At 41.7% G+C, this 21,780-nt stretch overlaps 2 protein-coding genes and 1 long non-coding RNA gene across 5 annotated transcripts in view; 1 reads left to right on the top strand and 2 right to left on the bottom strand.

Annotated features, from left to right (window-relative positions):
- Positions 1 to 21,780, bottom strand: part of LOC110987803 (CUGBP Elav-like family member 3-A) — a 100,147-nt gene that overhangs the window by 48,427 nt on the left and 29,940 nt on the right. The window lies entirely within an intron of this gene.
- LOC147798429 (uncharacterized) lies at positions 8,697 to 12,222 on the top strand. Its single transcript, XR_015426192.1, has 4 exons — positions 8,697 to 9,020; positions 10,119 to 10,298; positions 10,929 to 11,175; positions 12,104 to 12,222. It is a non-coding gene; the product is annotated as an uncharacterized LOC147798429 (long non-coding RNA).
- On the bottom strand, positions 11,302 to 12,941 carry LOC110987805 (uncharacterized). The gene is made up of 2 exons (XM_022250898.2): positions 12,810 to 12,941; positions 11,302 to 12,444 (listed from the first exon to the last, which is right to left on the bottom strand). The coding sequence occupies exons 1-2, from the start codon at positions 12,913 to 12,915 to the stop codon at positions 12,068 to 12,070; spliced, it is 483 nt and encodes a 160-aa protein (XP_022106590.1). The 5' UTR covers positions 12,916 to 12,941; the 3' UTR covers positions 11,302 to 12,067.

Genomic DNA, 21,780 nt, shown 5'->3' with positions numbered 1-21,780 from the left:
GGGATTTGTTGAAGAGAAAATTATTAGATGTTCAGGCGTACTCTTAAGACCTCCATGATGTACTTTTTTGAGGGGGAGGGGCAAGTACTGTAGATTTGGGAAAGTAAACTCCAATGAACCTTTCCCCTGCCAACCCCAAAAAGGTGATCAGAAGGAAAATGATTGAAACGGCTACATGCCAACACTTACATGTAAATTAAAAAAAAAAATCACACTAAAATCATTTGGGAAAAGGGCCGGAATGTGTCTCTGTACTGACATGAAAAATGATTCAGTTATGGATAATATCATCTGGTAACCCTTGAAGAAAAGGTTTTACACAGAGGCAGAGGAAACTAAAATAATATCCTTAACGAGTTCAAGATGACCACAAAATACATGATTTTGTATAATTTGTAACATTTTGCCAATTTGTATTGTTTTTTATTTACATGTAAATACAATATGACATCACTATTGCAAGTAGTGCACATTCTCCAGCTTCAACTTTGACCAATCATACCATATCAGACAATAACTGATATTAAATGTACACATGTGAGACTTGGATTGAACAGGCACATTTATGACAGTATCAGTATATTCTGTGAAACTATAAACTCTTCTCTGATGTATGAAAACTATTTCTAACTCTTTTGAGATTAAAAGTATTGAAAAGTGCACATTTTAAACAGTGAAATAAATGCTCTTCTTGACATTTTGATATTATTCAGGGATAACACTGTTCAGTTTACACGTCATTCTGTCCAAACTGTAAACCTAAAAGGTTTGTGCATCTCTGAGAAATAATTACTTGCTGGTTTATAGTCATTTAATACAAAATAAATCACTAAAGAAAATTAAATTTAGGACAGCAAAATATAAAATACCAGCAGTTCTCTGAAAACAAATCAATGCGACATTGAGGCTTTCTCCCAGGGTGATATCACCAATATGCTAATAAATATGCAAATGTGTATCAGCATAAAAAAACAAAAAGTGCTAAATACAGTGCCTTTTAAAATAGCAAAAAGAAATTTGAAATTAAGGTTAACTGAAAGAAAAGTGTATATTCAAGAGTTGTATGCCAAGATTGTTGAGCAATGGAAAAATGCTGGTAGTATCTATCCAGATGGGCCTACGCCACATTGCAGAGAGAGCAATGATTAGTATACTAAATCCAGCTCACACTAGACACATGGGAAATGACATGTGTTACTTAAACTTAGCTGTCTCGTTAGAAATTATGTACTACTACGTGTATGTTGACCACTAGGGACCTACTGTATTACTAAAATGTACATGTATAGGCCTTTTCACACGAGTACTGTTAACAGAGGTCCTATACTATGAAATCACATCTATGTTACAATTGCAGTGATATTGTGTCGTGTGAAGGTCGACCTCTGTCAAAAAAATTGCACAGTTATAGCAAGGGTCCTGTGTGATTGCCACGGCGATCAAGGAGACCTCCTCCAAAACTTCACATTGAGGGTGGCTGGCAAATAAAGTACATGTACAATACATGAGCTTTATTTTGTTCACACTGAGTAAATATACTGAACACCCATACTTTATTACATGTACAGGTACATGTACATAAATGTTTGACACTAATGATGGTTCATACAAAATGTCAAGAATCATACCAAAGAAGGTGAATGCCCATGTAGTGTTTGCAGTCTATTGTAAACATTCTACACAGCATCTGTCTGATTGGGAATATTCAAACTAACTGAAATTAAAAATCCCAATCATACTGTAGTAGGATGTATGTGACAGTATATGTACTAATTCCAGTTGGTCTCCATCTGATACCATGTCACGTTGAAACATAGTTGAAGTCAAGAGTGAATTGACATTGTTTTGTCTCTGTATACCACACGGGTAACACACCCAGGCAAGTACAGCTGAATAGCAGTAACAGTAGAGGCACCAATCTAAAAGAGATGAAATGTAATTTTCATTTTATATGTTAATGACATACCCAGCTCGGCCCACCATTCAACATTGGCGCTACTTGCTGGTGATTCAAAATGTTGTAAAACCACTGAGATCACCTCTGATTGTAAATTTTTACAAGACAAGATTAATTTTTCATATTCGCGGACATTAAAGCGGAGTATTTGCAATCCAATACCTCTAAAATGTCAGATCATCTCCATCTTATGAGAAAAAAGTTGGTCAAATTTGATTCTAAATTGAATGACATTTCTTCTGAAAGTACAGTCAGTTCGAGTTTTTGATGTCGATATTTCTTATCTTACTAGCAATAAGCATGTTTGTTGTTTGTGTATTATTGGCAAATGTAATAAAAAGATGAGAATAATCAAACATACTCTTGGTTTTGATGCACCAACTAGAGAGTTTCTAAACCACTTCTTGCATAACAAATATGTGACTTGGAGTACTGCAGTCTGGTATGGAGTGGCATGTTGAAACATAATATAGGGTTACTTGAAGGTGTTCAGAGGTGTACTACTTATGTTGCACTTAGCTGAAATGGACAACAAATCTCACTTAGTGTCAAGTTGTTTGATACCCTTGTCTTTCAGGAGAGAAATTGAGGTCTGGTCATTCTGATAAAACTGTTGATGACCTGAGACAATCTGCTGGTTCATTTCAATTATTTGTCCCTCATTGTCATTCTGAAACTCAAAGTTTTTTATTTCAGCACATTGTTGGTAAATGGAATCAACTCCTACTTGAAGCCAAATCAGAATCTTCTTTTCATCCCAAGTTTGGAATTTTGCAATACAAAATTCAACTCAACAACAAATTGATCTCAACATTTGTAAGATCTCACTACCATGAATATTTTCAGGTCTACATGTACATCCTACAAAAATACCAAGTTTTAATAAATGAAATATTATTTATTGTAATTTTCAGGGTACTATATTTAGTACCAGGCATTTATTTATGATTTCATTTATTTCATATGATTTCATTTATTTATGAATTAGTAACGTAATTTAGTTGCCAACTGGTTTAATACCGCGTAAGAAAACTAACATTTGATGCAAATTACATGGCATAATCTGAGTGAAATAAACTGAGTGAAATAAACTAAGTGAAATACACGTGACTGGAAAATAACAAGTAAGCAAACTTTGGCCTTACATTTCACAAGTTTGTCTAATGAGGGTGCACTCACAATAAACCTGGCAACTACAGAAGCCCCCTTCCACTGTATATTAATGAACGAATCTACTAGTGACTTAGGAAAATGGTCTCGGTGACCTGACAGTGTTTTGGTCCCCATGGATGGAATTTCCACTGGTTCATTTTTGTGAGGTACTTGTGGAGTTTGAGAGTCAACATATTGCACAGTAAAGTAAGCAGGTTTAAGTTGATCAACACAACAAAGTGCTTTTCTGTGCAACTGACAACCTGGTACGGTCCATTATACGGAGGCCGAAGGGGCTTGTATACTCCATTATGACGCACGAAGACATGGGTGCATGTGGTCAAGTCTTTGGGACATTTACAGGTCCCTGCTGGTGTCAGGGGATGTGGGACAAAGTTGACGCGTGGATGTCTTAAGTCAGTCCACATAATCTGCTGGGTCCAACCCGGGTGTCGAAAGAGTCGAAAAGCTGATTCGGCAGTCTGAGCATGGTGCTAAAGACAAGTTCTGCAGGACAATGGCCTATGTCTGGTTTGACTGCAAAGCGAATTTGGGGCAAGATGAAAAGGAGTATTTCTGTCCGACAGCAGTGCATCGTAACCGTAGGTGGGGTACCAAACAGGACACCCGTCTCTTGACGCAAGTTTTGGCAACAGTCTCAGCTGTTATGTCAGCAACTGGTATAGCCTCTGGCTATTGCGTGAAGCAATTAATAATGATAAGCAAAGTAAGGGGACCCACTGGAAAGAGGCAAGGTCCCGATGATGTCCAAGTGGATGTGGCTAAAACGAGCATCTGGCATGGTGAATGTACTGAGTGAAGTGGTGGTGTGTCGGTGCACTTTTGAGCATTGCAGGCAAGCTGTGCACTCATGAATCCATTTAAGAATGTTGTGATTGATGCCTGGACAGACAAATTGTTCAATGATGAGGTGTTGAGAGTTGCCCTGATACCGGGGTGTGCAAGGGAATGAAGAAAGTCAAAGATGGTCCTGCAGAGACTACTAGGCACAAATGGACGTGGTGTGCCTGTTGAAATGTCACATAAAAGCTGTAATGACCCACTAGCGAGTGGAATGTCACTTAGCTGCATGTTGGTTATAATGGTGAAATCGATGGCAGATGGGGGAGTGGCTGCATTGAGCTGGAACTTTGACAATGCATCAGCTGGGGCATTGTCAGTAACCTTCACTGCGCGAATGTCTGTGGTGTATTAGGAAATAAAGTCCAACTAGTGGATATTGCCAAGAGGGTGTCGGTCTGGTACTGCATTAAATGCACAGGTGCGAGGCTTATATTTGGTGAGGACATGGATGTGGCCTCTTCGAGCATGGGGCGAAAGTGGCGTATGGCCAGGTACATGGCCAACAGTTCACAGCCGAAGGCACTATAGCTGGTCTAGGCTGGTTTGAGTTTGCGAGAGAAGGCAATCTGTTGCTAGGTTTTGTCAACTCATTGCAGGAGAACAGCACCAACTGCCACATCTGAGGCATCAGTCATGACACAAGTCCGCATTCGGCTGCAGATGTGCTAGTGAGACCTGATTTGATGTTGTAGGCAGTTTTGGCTGCCTCTGTCCACTGCAGGCCCTTTGATTGTCCACGGAGCATCAGGAGATCAGTGAGCGGTCGCAGGATGGTGGCTGCATGTGGTATAAACCTCCGATAGAAGTTGACCAACCAAAGACATACCTTGTGCTTGAGTTGCATTTGAGGTAGCGGGAACTCACGACGGTGCATGTCTTTTCCTTAAGTGAGCAGGCTCCTGTTGAATCAACACAGTGACAGAGTAATTCCACTGATTCTACACGAAACTGACTCTTCACTAGATTGATGATGAGTCTGTGCTCAGACACACAACTGAAGAGCTGGTGCAGGTGGCATCCGTGTTGATCAGCATTGACACTAGCAACCTGGAGATCGTTGATAGAAGACTGCATTGTCAACGAATCTCTGAAAAGTCTGTGCAGCATTACAGAGTGCTGCATGGACTCATAGAATCCTGTTTGCGTACACGCAAACTCATAGAGTCCTCAGGGCATGATGACTGCAGTCTTGGGGATGTCCAAAGGCTCAACAGGGATTTGGTGATAGGCGTACACAAGACCGATTTTTAAGAAGACCTTGGAACCATGGAGCAATGACAAAAAGTCCTCAATGTGTGGTATATGGTAGCATTCCTGTACTGTGTGATCATTGAGTGCCCCTGATAGTCCCCACACAGTCTCCAGTACCTGAGGGTCTTTTTCAGGGCCACGTGGAGTGACGAAGCCCAGTTGCTGCACGAGAGTCGGATAATACCAACTTGGAGCATGTGGTCGAACTCCTGTCGAGCAATATTCAGTCCGTTGAGTCTCAGGCGGCGGAGGTGAGCAGAAACTGGTGGGCCTGTCAGGGTAATGTGATGCATGACCCTGTTTTTGACTGTTTAATCCTCATAGTGTGGTTTTGTGATGTCTGGAAACTGGGCTAAGAGTACACAGTATAACGACTGAGAGTCAACTGTGGTGAACATGGGTTGAGGTTAGGGTTGACTGCACATGACGCCATGGACCAAGACATTGGTTGTGGCATCCAAGAGCCTACAGTATAATGTCTCATGTCCACAAACAAATTGAAGTGACGCAGGAAATCTGCACCAATGATTGGTCACTGAACATCTTCTATAATAAACACCTGCATGTACCTACATGAACATGTTCAGTGGAGTCCCAAATCCAAAGTAAAAGACAGTTCTCTCCATAAGTTGTGATGGTCGAGTGATTCACTGCTTGTTAGTGAATATCTTGCCAGGGTCTTTGTGTGATTTAGCTCAAAATAATGCAGGGTACCAGCACCAACGAGAAAGATCAGCTGCAGAACGGTTTTAATAGCGTGGACATTGTGGCAGGGCTGCTACGTGTAGTGACAACTAGCTAATTTCTTGTTTAAGAGCTCAAGTTCAATTTGTGGTGCAGGTGATGACTGTATACTCTGTGCGACTATTGCAGTGTTGATTGTGGGTGGTTGCTGGAAGGCGACATCCATCTTTTTGTTTGCAAGCTCTCCTAACTGCTCTAACTCCACACTGCCTCTCGTTGATGCCAAAACCATTTGCTACTTTGCTGGCAAACGCTGAAGAAACAACTGACGAAGGATTGACTCCTCAAACAAATGGTCACCTAACAACTTGCATGTGTGGTTAACTTAAGTAATTGGGTGGGATTTCTGCCTCCCTGCACCTCTTCATTGAGGAGTTGCTGAAGGCACTTCTGTTCAGGCGCTGATGTGCGCTTGATCAGTTTGTCCTTTAATGTCTTGTAGAGGTTCACAGTAGGCACAGAAAGCAGTAAATCCCGTACCTCCTGTGCGATCTTGGAGGTGACAACATAGACAAGATAAGTATTGAATGTTATATTATGCATAGTAAACTGTAACTTGACCTGGGCAGGCCAGTAGGGTGGCAACTTGATGCTTACCGCTGCAGTGAGTTGTCTGCTCTGGCCGCTCCATGCGACAGATTTTTCCTCACCGTCCATCAACATATCGCATGTCGGGGTCACCACTTTAATACAGACATTTACTAACGATATGGCAGATGGTGTTTTAGTTGCCAGCTGGTTTAATACCATGTGAGAAATCTGACTTTTCATGCAAAATTACATGGCATGAACTGAAAAAAATACATGAGACTGGGAAATAACAAGTAAGCAAACTTTGATCTTACATTTCACAAGTTTATCTAATGAGGTGCACTCACAATAACTTGGCTACTACATATGCACATATTGATAGTTTACATTTTGTTTTCCTGTGGACTTCTTAGTACCAAAAAACAGACTCCTCTGGTTTAAGACTCCTATGTTTGAATTTACCCTGTACGAATGTTGAATAGAAGTCAAGTTTTAAATTGACAGTATAACAGTGATCAACTGCGATTGAAATGCCTTTTCTTTCAAGGTAACCATTTACCATTTTGTCCTCCACTGGACTGGCTCATACCATAGGTACTGGTGGGGGGGGATGAGCACGGCCCCCCTTCCTCGCCAAAAGAAAAAAAAATAGAATGGCAAAGCCGCCATGGCTCGCTGCTTGTTATGAATTTGAATTTCTTTCCTGTAATAGCAGCTTATGTTTAGAGACATCTAAGTTATACAAATATGGTTACTAAATTAAACAGGAAAAGACTAACCAAGCTTCATCAAATATTTTACAATACTGGTTGACATATGACAATACAGATGTACAAGATATTTCATTGACCTTAGAGATAAAATTCATGACACTCCAGGAGAAAAAAACCTATTTAGTGCTGTGTGCTGACTGTGTGTTGAAAGGCACTTGTGGTTTAAAAGTGAATCAACAAAGACCACAAACAAGGGAAATACACATACAAAGACTTCATACTGTATTTCTTTACAGGAGAGAGGAATACCTGAAGAATTTGGGTCCAGTACAGTCAGACTAGACCTGGAGCCTAGTTAAGCAGTGCATTTGTGAGTTTGATGGATGGAGCATAATTCAAATTCCTCTTAAGTGTAGTTCTGCATTTTGCATCCAACCCCATCATCCTATCCTCTACAATTCTACCCCCCACCATTCCATATCCCATATCTGCCATGTCTACTTTGACTCCATCCCTAATCCCATCTATCTCCAATCTCACATCCACCTTATCTCCTACTCCACCTCATCATTCCATTCATCTTCTACTCTGCCCATCCCTGTATCGCAACACTTGGGTTGCTACAGTATATGATACGTATCGCGTTACCTATCATAAAAATAAAGGAACCAGTAAGACAAAAACCAATTTAAAGCAATTCACTTGGTAACTTACCAATAGTAACTTACTAATGGTAAGCTTATAGGTGATGAGAACAAGAAGCTTCTGTAAGGTGAATCACAAAATTAAACAGAACTGCATTTATTTCCTCAAGTGTTTCTGGTTTGTTAATATCAGGCTGAACAAAATAGTAGTTATGCTTCCTATTACACTGAAAAAAAAAGGTTGGGTAGGTTGGTAATATCTTTTTTTGGTCAAAAGTTTTTGGGTCAAAAGTTTTTGGGTCAAAAGTTTCAGGCTCAGAAATCTTCTTTTAAATAAAAAGGGATTTTGATGGTCTGTGGTGTATTCCATCCACATTTCTTTCTTTGGATTCGTAACTTGAGGATCAGTACTGTCAAGGATTGTATACAAGTGTATACAAGTCAGAGCCTCTTCAGACAATTATACATTTGTGTTACAGTGACATGCCAATAAGTTAATATCCAAAAATTGTTTGAAAGCTCATACAAAACGTCACACACATAACAATGCATGACACAATCACTTTGCGCGCCCCGCGTCAGTTGTCACGAAACCCTCCATCGTTGAAAGCGATAATATTCTTATCTTATTATAAGTCGTAAATTCAAGTAACAGTAGAGATTGTTAGTCACAACTTCCGCTCATACACGAACGGCTGTAATGAGTCCCATTGATACAGGTAAGAATACTGATGTTTCATTGACAGCCAATCACAACACAATGACCAGATGGTCCCAAGATGCTGTTTACACACAAGGCTTGCGCTCGCACTTTGAGCCCAGCCATACACGTACATGTGCGCACATGCTTATATGTGTAGATTCAGTCTAGTCATGAGCATCACGGAGCTCCAGTAGATACTACCGCGTAGAAATATCAGCGCTTACGCAAGGCAGAAAACCTTTCTAAACCTGATAAACTGGTGTGGTTTAACAGATGAAAGGATAAAGTCAGATATGCATCCAATTTTCTCATGACACCGAGATCGGTGTGAAGGTTTGGCCACGCCATTACATCCATGATGCTGCCTGACCATCACTTCTGCATTCTATTGCCAGGTACGTCATGTACGTTCAGCGAGTTATCCGTGAGTTATCCGTACATACACATGCATGTACTACAGGGTAAGTACACAACTCAGCTTTTATATTTTGTTCATTAAATTCATAAACTCTGCTTCAAAGCATTAACCACTTCCTGCCGGGGACTCCAGAATCGGAGACGTATGGTTTGTATGTGTGGCCGGGGTCTCCGAACTCGGACAAAGGAAACAGGGCCCTGTAACAAAAGACCCTACTCCGAACAAAAGACCAGGATGCTGGGCATTACCAACATTTTTCGCTCTCAAAAGTGGTGATAGATAATCCAGCCTTGTTTTGAAACCGTATACCAGGGTTTGGGGCATTGAGAGCAAGTGGATTACCACCGGTGACAAAAGCGCTCGTGCACCGCTGCACGCTAATCTGGCCCCTATTGAAAAGAGGTCAGCAGTGCACTGAGCCAGGTTCGTGAACAAAAGACAGTTATACAACACCACACAATCTAGGCTCTGTTTACAAGGCTGCAGGCCTGGCTGAAATACTTGGGCGTCAATGAAGGTTACCAGTCAACTTGCCTAAAGATTACTTCGTGCGGCTATAAGCGACCGTTAAATGAAATGATGAATTTTTGAAGGATTTTGAAAACAGAAAAAATGATAGTCATGCCGGCTCAGCATCATCAACATTGAAAAATGCCCCAGCATGAAGTGGTTAAAGAGATCATTTTACGTAATTTATGTCCATCAGAGAGGGGGGTGTCATATATCTGCCTTTGACAGGTATATGTAGTGTTACCAAACATAAAAAAATCAAGTTATCAATTTTTATCAACCTAGCTGTAACAAGTTTGAGATCATTTGCTTCTGTCAAGTACGTGTATGTTGCATTTCCACTGAGTCTCTATGGGCACGTCTTTTGATTTCCAAACAATGTCCGCGTTCCGTATGTATACATACCTTTACCTTTTGCAGAAATAAAGAATTGAAGTATATTCAATGGGCTTATGTAAAGATCATACACCTATCACAAAGATTTTGGACTATGCTGTTTATTTTGTGTGTAATTTCAATCGGCAATAGACAAAAAAATTACCCTTTTCAGCTAGTACTATTTGGCTGCAGCCACGTTGCAACTTTGGTGATCTTTTCAATACATTGGATTTTGGCTTTTCTGTTTTCCCAGACATCAGTGTTAAGCAGAAGGCGCCTTCTCCTAATAAACAGCCAGTTGCAAAGAGACACAAGGGTGGTAGCAGTTGGCCTTCAGTAGCAAAGCTCTTCCCAGGGATCGTTGATGAGGCAAGACGATTCGTGGGGAAAAATGGCTACGCAGCCAGTTATACCAGGCCTAGTTGACCTACATGTAAATGGCACTTTTGGTAATTTTACACATTAAACTAACATTTTAATTACTGGTTTACATGTTGCCTCTAAAGATCTTTAGATTGAAATAGCAGGCCATAATGAGTTGTACATCAAAATCATCCAGGTCTTTCCAGCCACCAGTAGCAGTTTGCAGTAGTTTTTATCATTATTAGTCTATATAACAAAGGCCCCAAAATAGTTCCAATTCAGATTGCATACCGGAATATAATCTGGATTTCCTTTTGGCCCTTCTTTGCTGACTGAAAGGGGGAATCAACTACATGTACATACATGTATGTATTCAGGCACAACACTTCGCCCAATTCAAGGGGGTGGCACACAGGGAACTGGCAGCATTGCAAACGTATATAATTATGTACCTCTTGTACGTGTGTGTACTGTAAGCAAGCAGAGAAGAAATCACATTTAGCCTTTTTGTTAAACAAGATTTCCAAACAAAATTCTCAACTATTTCGAGAAATGATAAGCAGTGTTCTCCACAAGGGGTTTAAATGGACGTGCAGACCTGCAAAAATTGCATGCCCTCCCACTAAAATTTTTATGACAGATATTACAACCAACATGTGACATCCAACAGCACAATACATGCTACTTTCTCCTCTTGCAGAACATGTGTACAGGCCCAGTGCTGCAGTCTGGGGCAAGTGTCTACAGGAACTACATTGTACTCACCATCAGTGCTTACCAAAGCATTTTGGTGAATTGTTCATGTGAATAAACCAAAGAAGTCTTGTGTGATTTCTCCGCCTCAACCTGATCCAAGTCATGCTCCTGCACCAGAACACAACATCGCTTTAGAGCACCGCCACCATTGATGACGATGACAGCGACTCAGAGATTGATGAAAGTGACAAGTAATGTTCACTGATTTCGACTCATTGAACTTGAAAACTCCATCAATTTAACATCACGGGGCCAGTGTATGCTCAAAACTTGCTTGCACTGGACACACATCAAGTACTGTTGCAGTGATGCATCCCTCTCTCAGCAAGGCACACATTTTTTGTCACATATTGTCAGTCTCCCATGCTTCCAATTCACAGAGGATTAAATTTTATCAGTGCAGTTTCCTTCTTTTGTCAGGAGATTTCCCAGGGAAAAATATAAGCCATTTTTCAGTTCAAGCATGTTTATTATTTTGCCAAGTAAATTATGGTTAGTGAAATAATCTCCACAGTAAGCACTAGAACATGTTGTTTGTTTCAGTTTTAGAAATGAATGGAAGTGTGTTCAGTTTAACACATTCGCCAATTTATTAATTTTATGTTTAATGAAAAATTAACATAGGACAGTTGGGAAAAAAATACAACACAGGGAAACTTTAGAGTTGAAAGCAAATAAACACCTGCAATAGTTTTATCTTTATTTCTAATCTGAAATTAATTTGAAATTTAAAATAATTTCAATATTTTGCAAGGTAAAATAAACAGATTGATTTGGAAAAGAGGACTTCCCAAAATACAGGATGAGATGAAGCCCCACAAGACGTGCCGCACGGCAACATTTATTTCATGCATGACTTTACTTGTGCACCGTACCTCTGTATAACCCTCGAAAACAGGTCACAGTCAGCCACGGTTGGTGCGTTTGTGACAGCATTGGAGATTACTTTGTTGGGCTAAATCTGTGAAGGTCATCCACTTTTAATTGTAGTTTTCCAACTGCATGTAACTTAGGGAAGGTGATTAGGACATTAGTTGATATGTTGCATTTTAATTAATTTTTTTTTGAATTAAAGGAAAAGTTTTATTCCCTAAAAACTGATCTCTGATGAATACACAGGATTGGGCACTCCAGAGAGGAACGTGGTAGGACTTGGCACTCTGGTGAGGCAGCTGGTAGAACCAGGTGCACTGGCAAGGAAAGTGGTTGGGCTGGACGCTTCGGTGAGGCATGCGGTGAGAACGAGTGTTCCGGTGAGAAACGTGAGGGGTCTTGGTGCACCAGTGAGGCAGGTGGTAGAACTGGGCACACTGGCGAGGAAGGTGGTTGGGCTGGGTGCTTCGGCGAAGCAGGCGGTGAGATTGGGCGCTCTGGTGATGCAGGTGGGGAAACCAGCTGGTCCTTCACTGAATTGATGAGTGAATCGTCATCGTCAGATGAAAGTCTGGGTCTCTTTTGAGCTGTAAAAAAAAGTGCAAAAACTGTGAGAAGTTTTTCTGCAATGACCCTAAATATCTTTCTCATGAATTGTTCTGAATACAATATGGCATATGTTCAGGAAATTGTACAGTTAATGACCCTGTTCCAAGGCACGGCCGAGTGCTGTATTATAGAAAATATATTTTATGCCGGGACTTATAATTGGAGAGCATAAATGTAGAAACTGCCAAATTATAACACTCTGATCCTGTGTGTGCAGCTTAGCCAATGTTTGGAACTCTAATCTACTTAGCAAGTTTACCAAATTCAGAAAGATTTCATGAGTGCACATTTTCAGACGTTTGTTTAACAAAATGCAAGAAAATAACAGAGCATTAAAACTTACCTTGGCCTCCGACGATACGAGCCTTGTAGATTCCAGACTTGTACGTTATGGAAACTATGCCACCTTCTTGCAGAGGGTCCCTCTCCTTGACCCGGCTTCTCGTCATGGTTTCAATAACTCCGGCATAAAGTAGCAGAATTATTCACAAAATCTGAACGGTACAGCTAGCCATGATATTACAACAGGGTGTACAGTATCCGGAAATGAGCTCAAATGTGACCAGCTTCATTTCAAGTATCTTATAACCTTGGAGAAGCACCACGAGTATCTTTGAGTCCAAGGCTCTGTCAATCACAATTCCAAAATGAATGGCTGTTGGGCTTTAACAAAAAGATGAAATACATGTACATACTGATTATCAAATAGTACATCAGTACCACAGTTGCAAAATGAATGGATGACTGGCTTCAATGTAAAGATGAACAGGTTCAAGATCCAGGTTCATTGTGCCGATAGATGTGCGTGGACCATAACAAATGTCTAAAGGGTTGCCATTATTGATTGGTCTAAAAAGAAACCGACTTTCACCCTGGACTTCATCACTTCAAAAAGCATTAACAGTACAATAGCAATTAACGAGCATCGAGCTTTCACTCAAGAATTCCTTGGAATATGTTTCCCTGATGATGCAATAATTCCTGAATAAAGAATGTCAGTCTCTTGATAACATAGTTCCAGATGAAAGTGTATCAGCAACACCTAAATATTACCAAACGCTTGAAATGCCCAAGCATAATTATTGTTTACCTGCATCACAAAGACTCCTGATACAATACAGTTTTTGGGAATTACTGCTGAAATCTTGCACATTTTCTCCTGACAGGCTTCTTTGCCCGCTAGGTGCCACTATTCAAGTTGAAATTGTGACATGATTTTCGCATTCTAGAAGTTATGGAATAGTTATATACTGATCTCTGAATATCTTGTTCAAAATATTTAGCCTTTGTAATTTATCTAAAAATAGGGACTATTATAAACATCTCTATTTACTCAAGATTAAACTAAACTACTCTATATTCCCGTTTCATAATTCTATTTCAGAGTTTAGTGTTTTGTGAATTCCACAAGGGAATGTGTTGAATTATCAGAAAACATTTTTTCCAACCTCAAGATCAACCCATATGTGCACTAAGTGGAAATTCCTTTCTTCGTTTGAGTCTTGACTTTGGCAGTATGATGAGACACAAAGTGTCCATGCTGGATGAAGAAGTGTTCAGGCCGGACGATTTCAGAAACAAGAGCACAACTGTTTCACCACGGATCAGCATGTTGCTGTTCATAAAAAAATATGAAAATGTTTGGGGCATCTTTCAGCCGGCTGAACTTCAATGCTGATATAGACCACTGATACACTTGCTGTTCGTGGCCTTTAAAATTCCTGTATTCAAGTTCATACATTGGGGAAAATTGAGAATTCTTTCACCAAATCAACATGTATGCCTAGGAATGTTTTGCCCCAGGTACCACGCAACAAAATTACGTTGGCAAAAAAAAGTTATGTGCATTTTGACCAGCTGTCATCACTAAACCACCCAATCATTGATGTCAGGAGTTCCAAACTCAGATTATAGCATAATAGCTGACCATTAATGAACAAGCCATTCTGATCGCAGTTTGGCCAGGCTCTCTGGTACACACAGGTCTTTGATTCAGCTGTTTTGATCGCGGACTTTCCAGTTGACATTGATATTTAAATCTGACCTAAATTTGGGTAGGGCATTCTGAATCCAGAGTGAACGGAATATTCATGTTTGCAGATTTACATACACTGTTCTTGCCGCGTATAGTCGTCATTGTCAAATACTCTTTTGTTAAAATAAATTCACGGACACCAGCGGACCTCCCCTGGGAAAAACGGTCAGGCCTTACTGGTAAGCCCCCTAAATGCCCCTCCTCAATGGACAGTGCCTGTAATTCACTCGACTAGCACAATGTTACCATTGTTGGGAGGAAAGCTGATTGTTTGAATGGTACTTCACAACGCGTTCCCACTTGAATTGGGAAAAGGTGGATCTTGATCCAGCATTTTGGTGTGATCGTTATCTTACCGCAACGAAACCGCAAGTCGCGTTCCCACTAGCGCTTGATCCACCTTTTCGGATGGAAATGTCGAGCCCGGAAGGTCATTGAGTTTAGTATTGCACATGTGCTAGCTTGCTGAGTGCGCTCTCTGTGGCAGTGTGGCGTGCTGGGACGGCATGCCTGTGACCCTGCAGTGTTTTGGGTGCGGAGTTCTACTGACGTGACAACCTTGAATCGGACAGAATGTTCAGCCTAGTACATTGTCTCTTCAAACTTTGCTTCTGTTTTTGATACTCTGTCACATGCTGTGGGCTATACGCTAACAAGGAATTAGTTTTTGATGGAGAGCAAGTGAAATTACACAAATGAAAAAGGTTAAGAAACGAACAAATGCGCAACGAAAATTGTGAAAGGGCAAGGCATGCATCGCGGCATGCATGCATTGGCATGCGTGGTGACACATTTTGCTAGCCCATAGTTCAGCAGTCTTTTATTGTGCATGCTGTGCACGTTAAAAAATTCACATGACCTACATGCCAAAAAACGTACTTCTTTGTTCATCAGACCGCAAAAGTTTCGCACCACTCGTGCACAGACTTGTGTTCCAATCCGATCGTGATCCGCCATCGCAGGATCTGATCCACCAATTGGGGGATCTGTATCCTGCTCCAGAGGAGGATCAAAATAGGTGGATCTGATCCTGATTCACGTTATAACGGTTAGCGCTCCCACTACACACAATTGCTGGATCTGATCCACCAATTGGGGGATGTGATCCGGCAATTTGGCACAAGGTGGATCAGATCCCCCAATTGGTGGATCAAGTGGGAACGGGCTGTCAGTGAGCATCTGGAGGACCCATCCTAGGTCCTATGATAGATTGTAATGATGATTAAATGTTTCAATGCTTGGCTATTCAAGTTGGGTGGAGCCATCAGGAAAGAAGCTATGGACAGCTGCAATGGCAGAAAGATACTTGGGCATTTTCACCACCATAAGGCGTGAGTTGAAGAGGTACAGCAGAAATTCGGCCACTGCAGTCACAGATGTTTTGCTCCATCCAGTGAATGTTCCCTGCCCTATGAAGTAAAACACCTTAATCTACTATCATATATTTTTCTGGTCAATGCTTTTATTCCCACATGGCCATGGCAGCAGTATTTCTTGGAAGGCCTGCTGCTTAGAAGGTTTGCTGTGTAACAGTCTGCATGTTAGGTGCAGATCCCCTGGTTCTGGATGTAGAATGCCTCGATAGAGAATTTCTGATCAGCAAGGAAGAATCAGTGGTTGTTGGATTTGGAGCCTGGTCAATCTCTAAAACCATACTTGTGACAGAAAGGGGGTGATGAGAAGAACACGGGTGGGTCTCGTTCAATCCTGGCCAGTACCTTGGCGAGTAGTTGTGCGGGGGAGAGGAAGGCATAGGCAAAACTACCGCCCCAATCTACTGTCAGCACATCCATTACCCATATCATTGGGTGTGGAAATACTGCTAGAGTGCCATTTTCTGCTGAGGCAAACAGGTAGATGTGAGGCCTGTCCATGACTCAAGAGGCTGTGTCATTTGTAATGCAGGATCCACATAGTGGGGATGACTGCCCCTCTTGGAAAGGGTATTTACCAGCCTATTCTCAGGACCTGTATATTGCTTGAAGTTCCAGGATATTGACATGAATTCCCTAGAACTGTGAGTCCCACTGTCTTGATGTTTAGAGGTGGGAAGACAGGGTGGAGACCTCAGTAGTGATTGTTTACTCAAGTTTTGCCAGTGGAAAAGGCAGGCTGCATTTTACATTCTGACTGCCTGCCCACCAATGGAGATGTGGTTGGATATGAACTCAATGAGATATAACTGGTCAATACAGTCCCATTTGGGGTGATAGCATGGTAACAGGAGGAACTGATCCGCCAGACTTGCCATTCGCCCAAGTGAGCAGAGCCATGCTCTTGCTGGCACTTTCTGATTCGAAAAGAACACTTCTATTCTCTGTTGAAGATTAACGATACACTCTTAGTCAGGGTTGCTATGCTCAGTGTGAGGCCAAGTAGGTTTGATTTTTCATGGTTAATAATAAATCATACTAAGGTTGTTATGTTGTAAGTATGGTGTATTGCTTACACGGTCTCAGTTATCGACCACTCAACTACTAACCAGTCATTCAAGTATCGAAAGATCATGCTGTTGATGTGGAGGTAAGCTGCAACTACTTTTGCTACTCGCATGAACACCGTAGGTTAAATTGAAAACCTGAAGGGAAGTGCGGAGAAAAGTTTGTTCCTTTTTGGGTGAGGAAGAACATCGTCAGGAACCCATGCTTAAGTTGGCTGGGTTGAATCTGAAGGATGATTTTTTTGGCATCTCCAACTCCAATGCCAAGTGTTGGTCCTTTTTGCGTGGAATGTGAATAGCATCTAGGGCTTTAGGTCTGAGGGTAGAAGTTGCAAGACAGAAGATTCATATGAATTGCTCGAATGCCATGGAGGGCTAAGGCCGCGAAGTGTGGGGTTACCGGAGAATTCTCCTCAAATGCACAGGCTAGATACTCCATCAGAAGGAGCAGAAAGGCAGTGCATTGTAGCCCCAAACAAAAAGCTTTGTTACATCTTGTAAGCCAAGATTTCAGGGGGGGGGACTTGTCCTTATCTTGGAAGATCCATTTTGAGGGTGCTTTTCCTGAGTCAGCGGTAATTCTGCCTTTAGCTACATCAGGTACTTCTGGAACCGACAGGAAGTTGTTGAAGTCTTCTGCCGCGAAGTGGAAGAATGATGCAACTCCATTGGGGAGAGCACGCTAGCATTTGGCCTTGGCTAGATGCAACTCCATTGGGGAGAGCACGCTAGCATTTGGCCTTGGCTAGATGCAACTCCATTGGGGAGAGCACGCCAGCATTTGGCCTTGACTAGAGACTTTTCCACGCATAAGCAGTCAAGCAGTAGCTCTGGAAAGATTGACCCAAAAGATTGCAGTCGTGCTGCATGTTGTTTAAATAAAGCGTGGCTGGCATCTTCTTCTGGCAGTGAGGCTGATGCTATGCAAGAATTTGAATCATGTCATATTGGACAAGACAAAGGGAGCTCTTGGAATGAGTGAAACCACTGATGGAATTAATTTCATCCCCATCTGAAGATGTGATCTGCTGATTGGTTTGCGGGTAAAGAATGTGCCACGGTCTGATCCATGAGTCCAGGCTGGTGTCCCGCCCAGTGTCATTGCAACTCGCTGCAGCGGAAGGAGGAGGGTAGCCCACAAGAAGAGGGTCCAGGGTGGTGGAGACTTATTGTTGAGACGTCAAGCTATAGAAGTCAAGGAAGGCACCTCTTCTTGGACTTCAAGCTGTTCAGTGAAGACGAGGAACGCTTGCCCTTATGTTTCTTAGGAATAGGTGATCTGGTGGCTGAAGTGGCAGATGAGGCTGGAGGGGATGGATCGCCAGAGGAATGTTCCTGGTCTTGGCCAGCAGGAACTATCATTCTGGGCTGAAGGACTGGTCAAGGCATGGTTTGAAGTTCCGGAGATACCGAATTGAAACCTGGAGCTGTGGATGGGATGTGGTGGTCTAAAGCCTTGGTGGCGTAGCAGTCCAGTGGGTTCCACAGCACCAGGTGAAGTCTTTTGGGGTGCCATGGTACCGTGGCATGATGATGTACCAGGTGGGGCAAATCTGGCAGAGCCTGCTCTGGTGTCTTCGGTGTAGGGGAGAGTGGAAGTATGCTCAGTCAATTTTGCTGGTGAAGTGGTTTTTCTCACTGATGCAGAACGGCGGCCAATGCTCACTGGAGTTGCTGGCAGAATACTGGCGCAATCACCCTGTGGGTTCTTGTGGGTTCTTCTGGGCTATGGTTGTCAAAGGATGAGGAATACTTCCCAGTGATGACAGGATAAGCACATGGAGTCCTGGCTGGCTTGGTAGACCGGCAATAGAATGGGGAGACTGGGGTCCTAGTCAGATCCTTGCAGCTGCCCCTGCTCAAGTGGTCATATGCAATTGTCTTTGGAGCTTCCCTGTCAGCTCTCGGGTTGAATGATACAGGGGTCTCATAGACAGACACGAGCGCAGCTGGAATGAACCTTGTGCGGGGTGCACAGACAAAAAACTGAAGAAAGAAAAGCACACAAAGATTACACAAGAACAACACTCTTACCAACAAATAGGTGAAATTTGAGGAAACACTTTATTCAGAAGAAGGTACTGCTGATCAAGTTAATACAGAACTGTGTAGCGAGAATAGAAACTTGAAAAACTGAAAATGCCAACAAGGACATGTCCGGTGCTGAAGAAAGAAAGATGAATATGGCAGCATTACCGCGATGCATTGAGGGTGGTCAGGGTGCACCATGGATGATTGAGTCTCTTCAGCGAATAACAATAGATGCATGGGAAATCTGAATATGTACACTGTATTAACTGTCTGGGTAGGTTGAATGCAGTGGACTTTAACATATTTCCAATATTCAAATTTCTTTCAAAAATGTAAAATCAACAACAAGGATTTTTAAGGATGGGGCAAGCAGGAGGGGGTATATCTGCCTTCCTACACGTTTTGCAAAGTACATTGTTCTGTGGTACCCTAAACTTTTGTCTCCTGCCACATATACGGTACACACTGTATGTACTATGCCTCCTCTTCTTCTCCATCAATTTCAGAGACAATTTCTTCTCCATCAATTTCAGATTACAGTGGGAAACATTGGAACAGGTTTGTGCTTGAAAGGATGGGAAATGATGAGAGGTGATGCTTAAAGATGAGAACCATCATGAAATCATTAGAAAGATGTGCTGGTACATGTATATTGACACACATGTACACAGACTATGACCTTGAATCACTATCAACTTTTTCAATAAACTGATGCGAAGTTGAAATCTTTCTGAGATTAACATGCATTACAGAATGAAAATTAAATCGCCTAGGTGATAACTCACAGTAGAGGCAATTCATAATGCAGTGTGCCTCAAAATGTTTTCATGCAAAGATCACTTCTAGGTCACTCTCCTGCTACATTAGCTTACAATTAACCATTGATTCTGCATTCTGTTAATGCAGCAATCCATTGGCACATATTCATGCATTGAAGATGTTCAAACAGAAATTCAAATACAGGCTGGTAAAAAAGTAAAACCCAAGTTTAAGGTGATTGTTCACCCATATCCTGCAATCCAGAGAATTTCTATTTACCAACATGTACACTGTACATGTAGTGTTGATGAGTTTGGGGTTAGGAATAATCCTGAAAAAATCAATATCTCAAGATATCACCCATTACAGAGGTCATGTGCAAAACTGACTTCTTAGTACGCGGCAATGTCTTCATTTTTGCCCAGCTATGCTTATGAGCAATGATGCTCCTATAGCTATAGACAAGACATTTTATCCCCTAAACGATAAAATTCATTATACTCAATGAAAAGATTCATTTGGTGTTGTGTGTATTTCCGAGCATGACTGTGGATGCAGGAGAATTGCCTGTCAGATTCAGTTGCACCAGCTGGGTCCTGTGTAGCCAATCACCATCCTTGAGCAGCCAATTGGTGCGATGGGGTTGCTGCCAAATTATTGCCGAGAGTCAGGTGGCCAATCAGCGAAAGGGTTTGGGATTGGAGGCAGCGCATGGTTCATTGTTACAATTTATTCTCGTCACAGCTTCAAACAAGTGAGTTTATAAAACATATGTACCAACGGGGGACTTAACATCATTGTAAACACGTATGTATAATAAATAGCCTGCAATGTGCCACATGGACTATACCCGGCTGCATGGTCAAGCGGTTAAGACCACGAAGTGCATAATTGCAAATCCCTGATTGTACTGTTATTACCAGTTTAACCCCTTCGCGACGGGTGACTGCAAACGCTGCGCCTGGAGAAAAGTCTAATTTCTGGGTGTCTGCAGTAGCCGCATACCACACCTGCAACTTTTATTTAGTGTACACCTGTAGTTAGTGGGAGCTTTGCATTGAATGGAAATCTGGGGCAACTAGGAGAGTTGGTCGACCCCACGATATCCAGTAAATTGGATTTTAATCATCAGAACATCCTCTTTGTCTTTGATTGAATACCCTGGGTAATCTCCGTAGAGTGTCGCTGACTCTACTGTCAGGGCTTAGGCAACGCACTTTATGTGGGCCTTAAGCGTGATGAAAATAGGCCATTGACATGGTGTGCGCACCATTGTTTGTGGCCCTGCTGGGCCCTGAACGCATGCACAGCACCCCATCGCCCACACTCGGGATATAGACGGTCTATTGTTCAGCATAATTGGCATTTGTTTTGTCCAAAAAGGAGTGTTTTCTGTAGCGCTTGGTATCTATTTTACTGGCCGCTCCCTGGCCCTTCAGTTGCGTTACACAACGTTTTCCAATGAAGAGGAAACTCTGTGGTTCAGATTTCACATCGGAATTTGAACACAGTTGAAGCTAGTGCCTGCTAAGATAAAGATCAAGACTTTGTCCATTTAATGGACAGCCGATGACAACTTTCCCCGCCGACACAGCTTTCAAGGCACAGCGGGTGTTCAAGAACTGTTTCAAGGTTTATCACACTTGAATCATGCTTATTTATGCCATGTTTCCTGTATTCCCAGTCTGTAGTAAATGAAATAGCACATAAAATTTTGGGGCAACTCCTTCGAGGTTTATTATACTTGAATCAATTATTCATGTACAATTACCTGTATTCCAAGACATCGTGTAACGCAACTACTCTATTTTTTCTTTCCCTTTTTTGTCTAAGTTTTTTTAAACAAAAAAGTCACTTTATTTCTAAAATTCAGTTTGATTTATTGTAAATACATGTATATGAGAAGAGAAGTGAAAAAAAAAAGAAATGAAAAGTCGTCAAGAGAAGAAGAAAACTGAGACATTGTCTTGTGTTTTTCTTGTGTCTATTTATTTTATAATTATGGGAAAGATTTAATTAGAAGGGGGCTGTGTTAGATATATCATTACA

This window comes from Acanthaster planci, linkage group LG08, assembly GCF_054643075.1.
Source record: "Acanthaster planci isolate LZ-2023a linkage group LG08, COTS_SCS, whole genome shotgun sequence".
In the NCBI taxonomy this organism is placed as follows: Eukaryota; Metazoa; Echinodermata; class Asteroidea; order Valvatida; family Acanthasteridae; genus Acanthaster; species Acanthaster planci.
This window is presented reverse-complemented; position numbering and strand designations above follow the sequence as displayed.

Excerpts from the sequence above, each read along its gene's own strand:
- LOC110987805 (XM_022250898.2), bottom strand. The coding sequence starts at position 12,915 with ATGACGAGAAGCCGGGTCAAGGAGAGGGACCCTCTGCAAGAAGGTGGC. Across the intron at positions 12,445-12,809 it reads TCGTATCGTCGGAGGCCAAG|CTCAAAAGAGACCCAGACTT; the intron begins GTAAGTTTTAAT and ends TTTTTTTTACAG.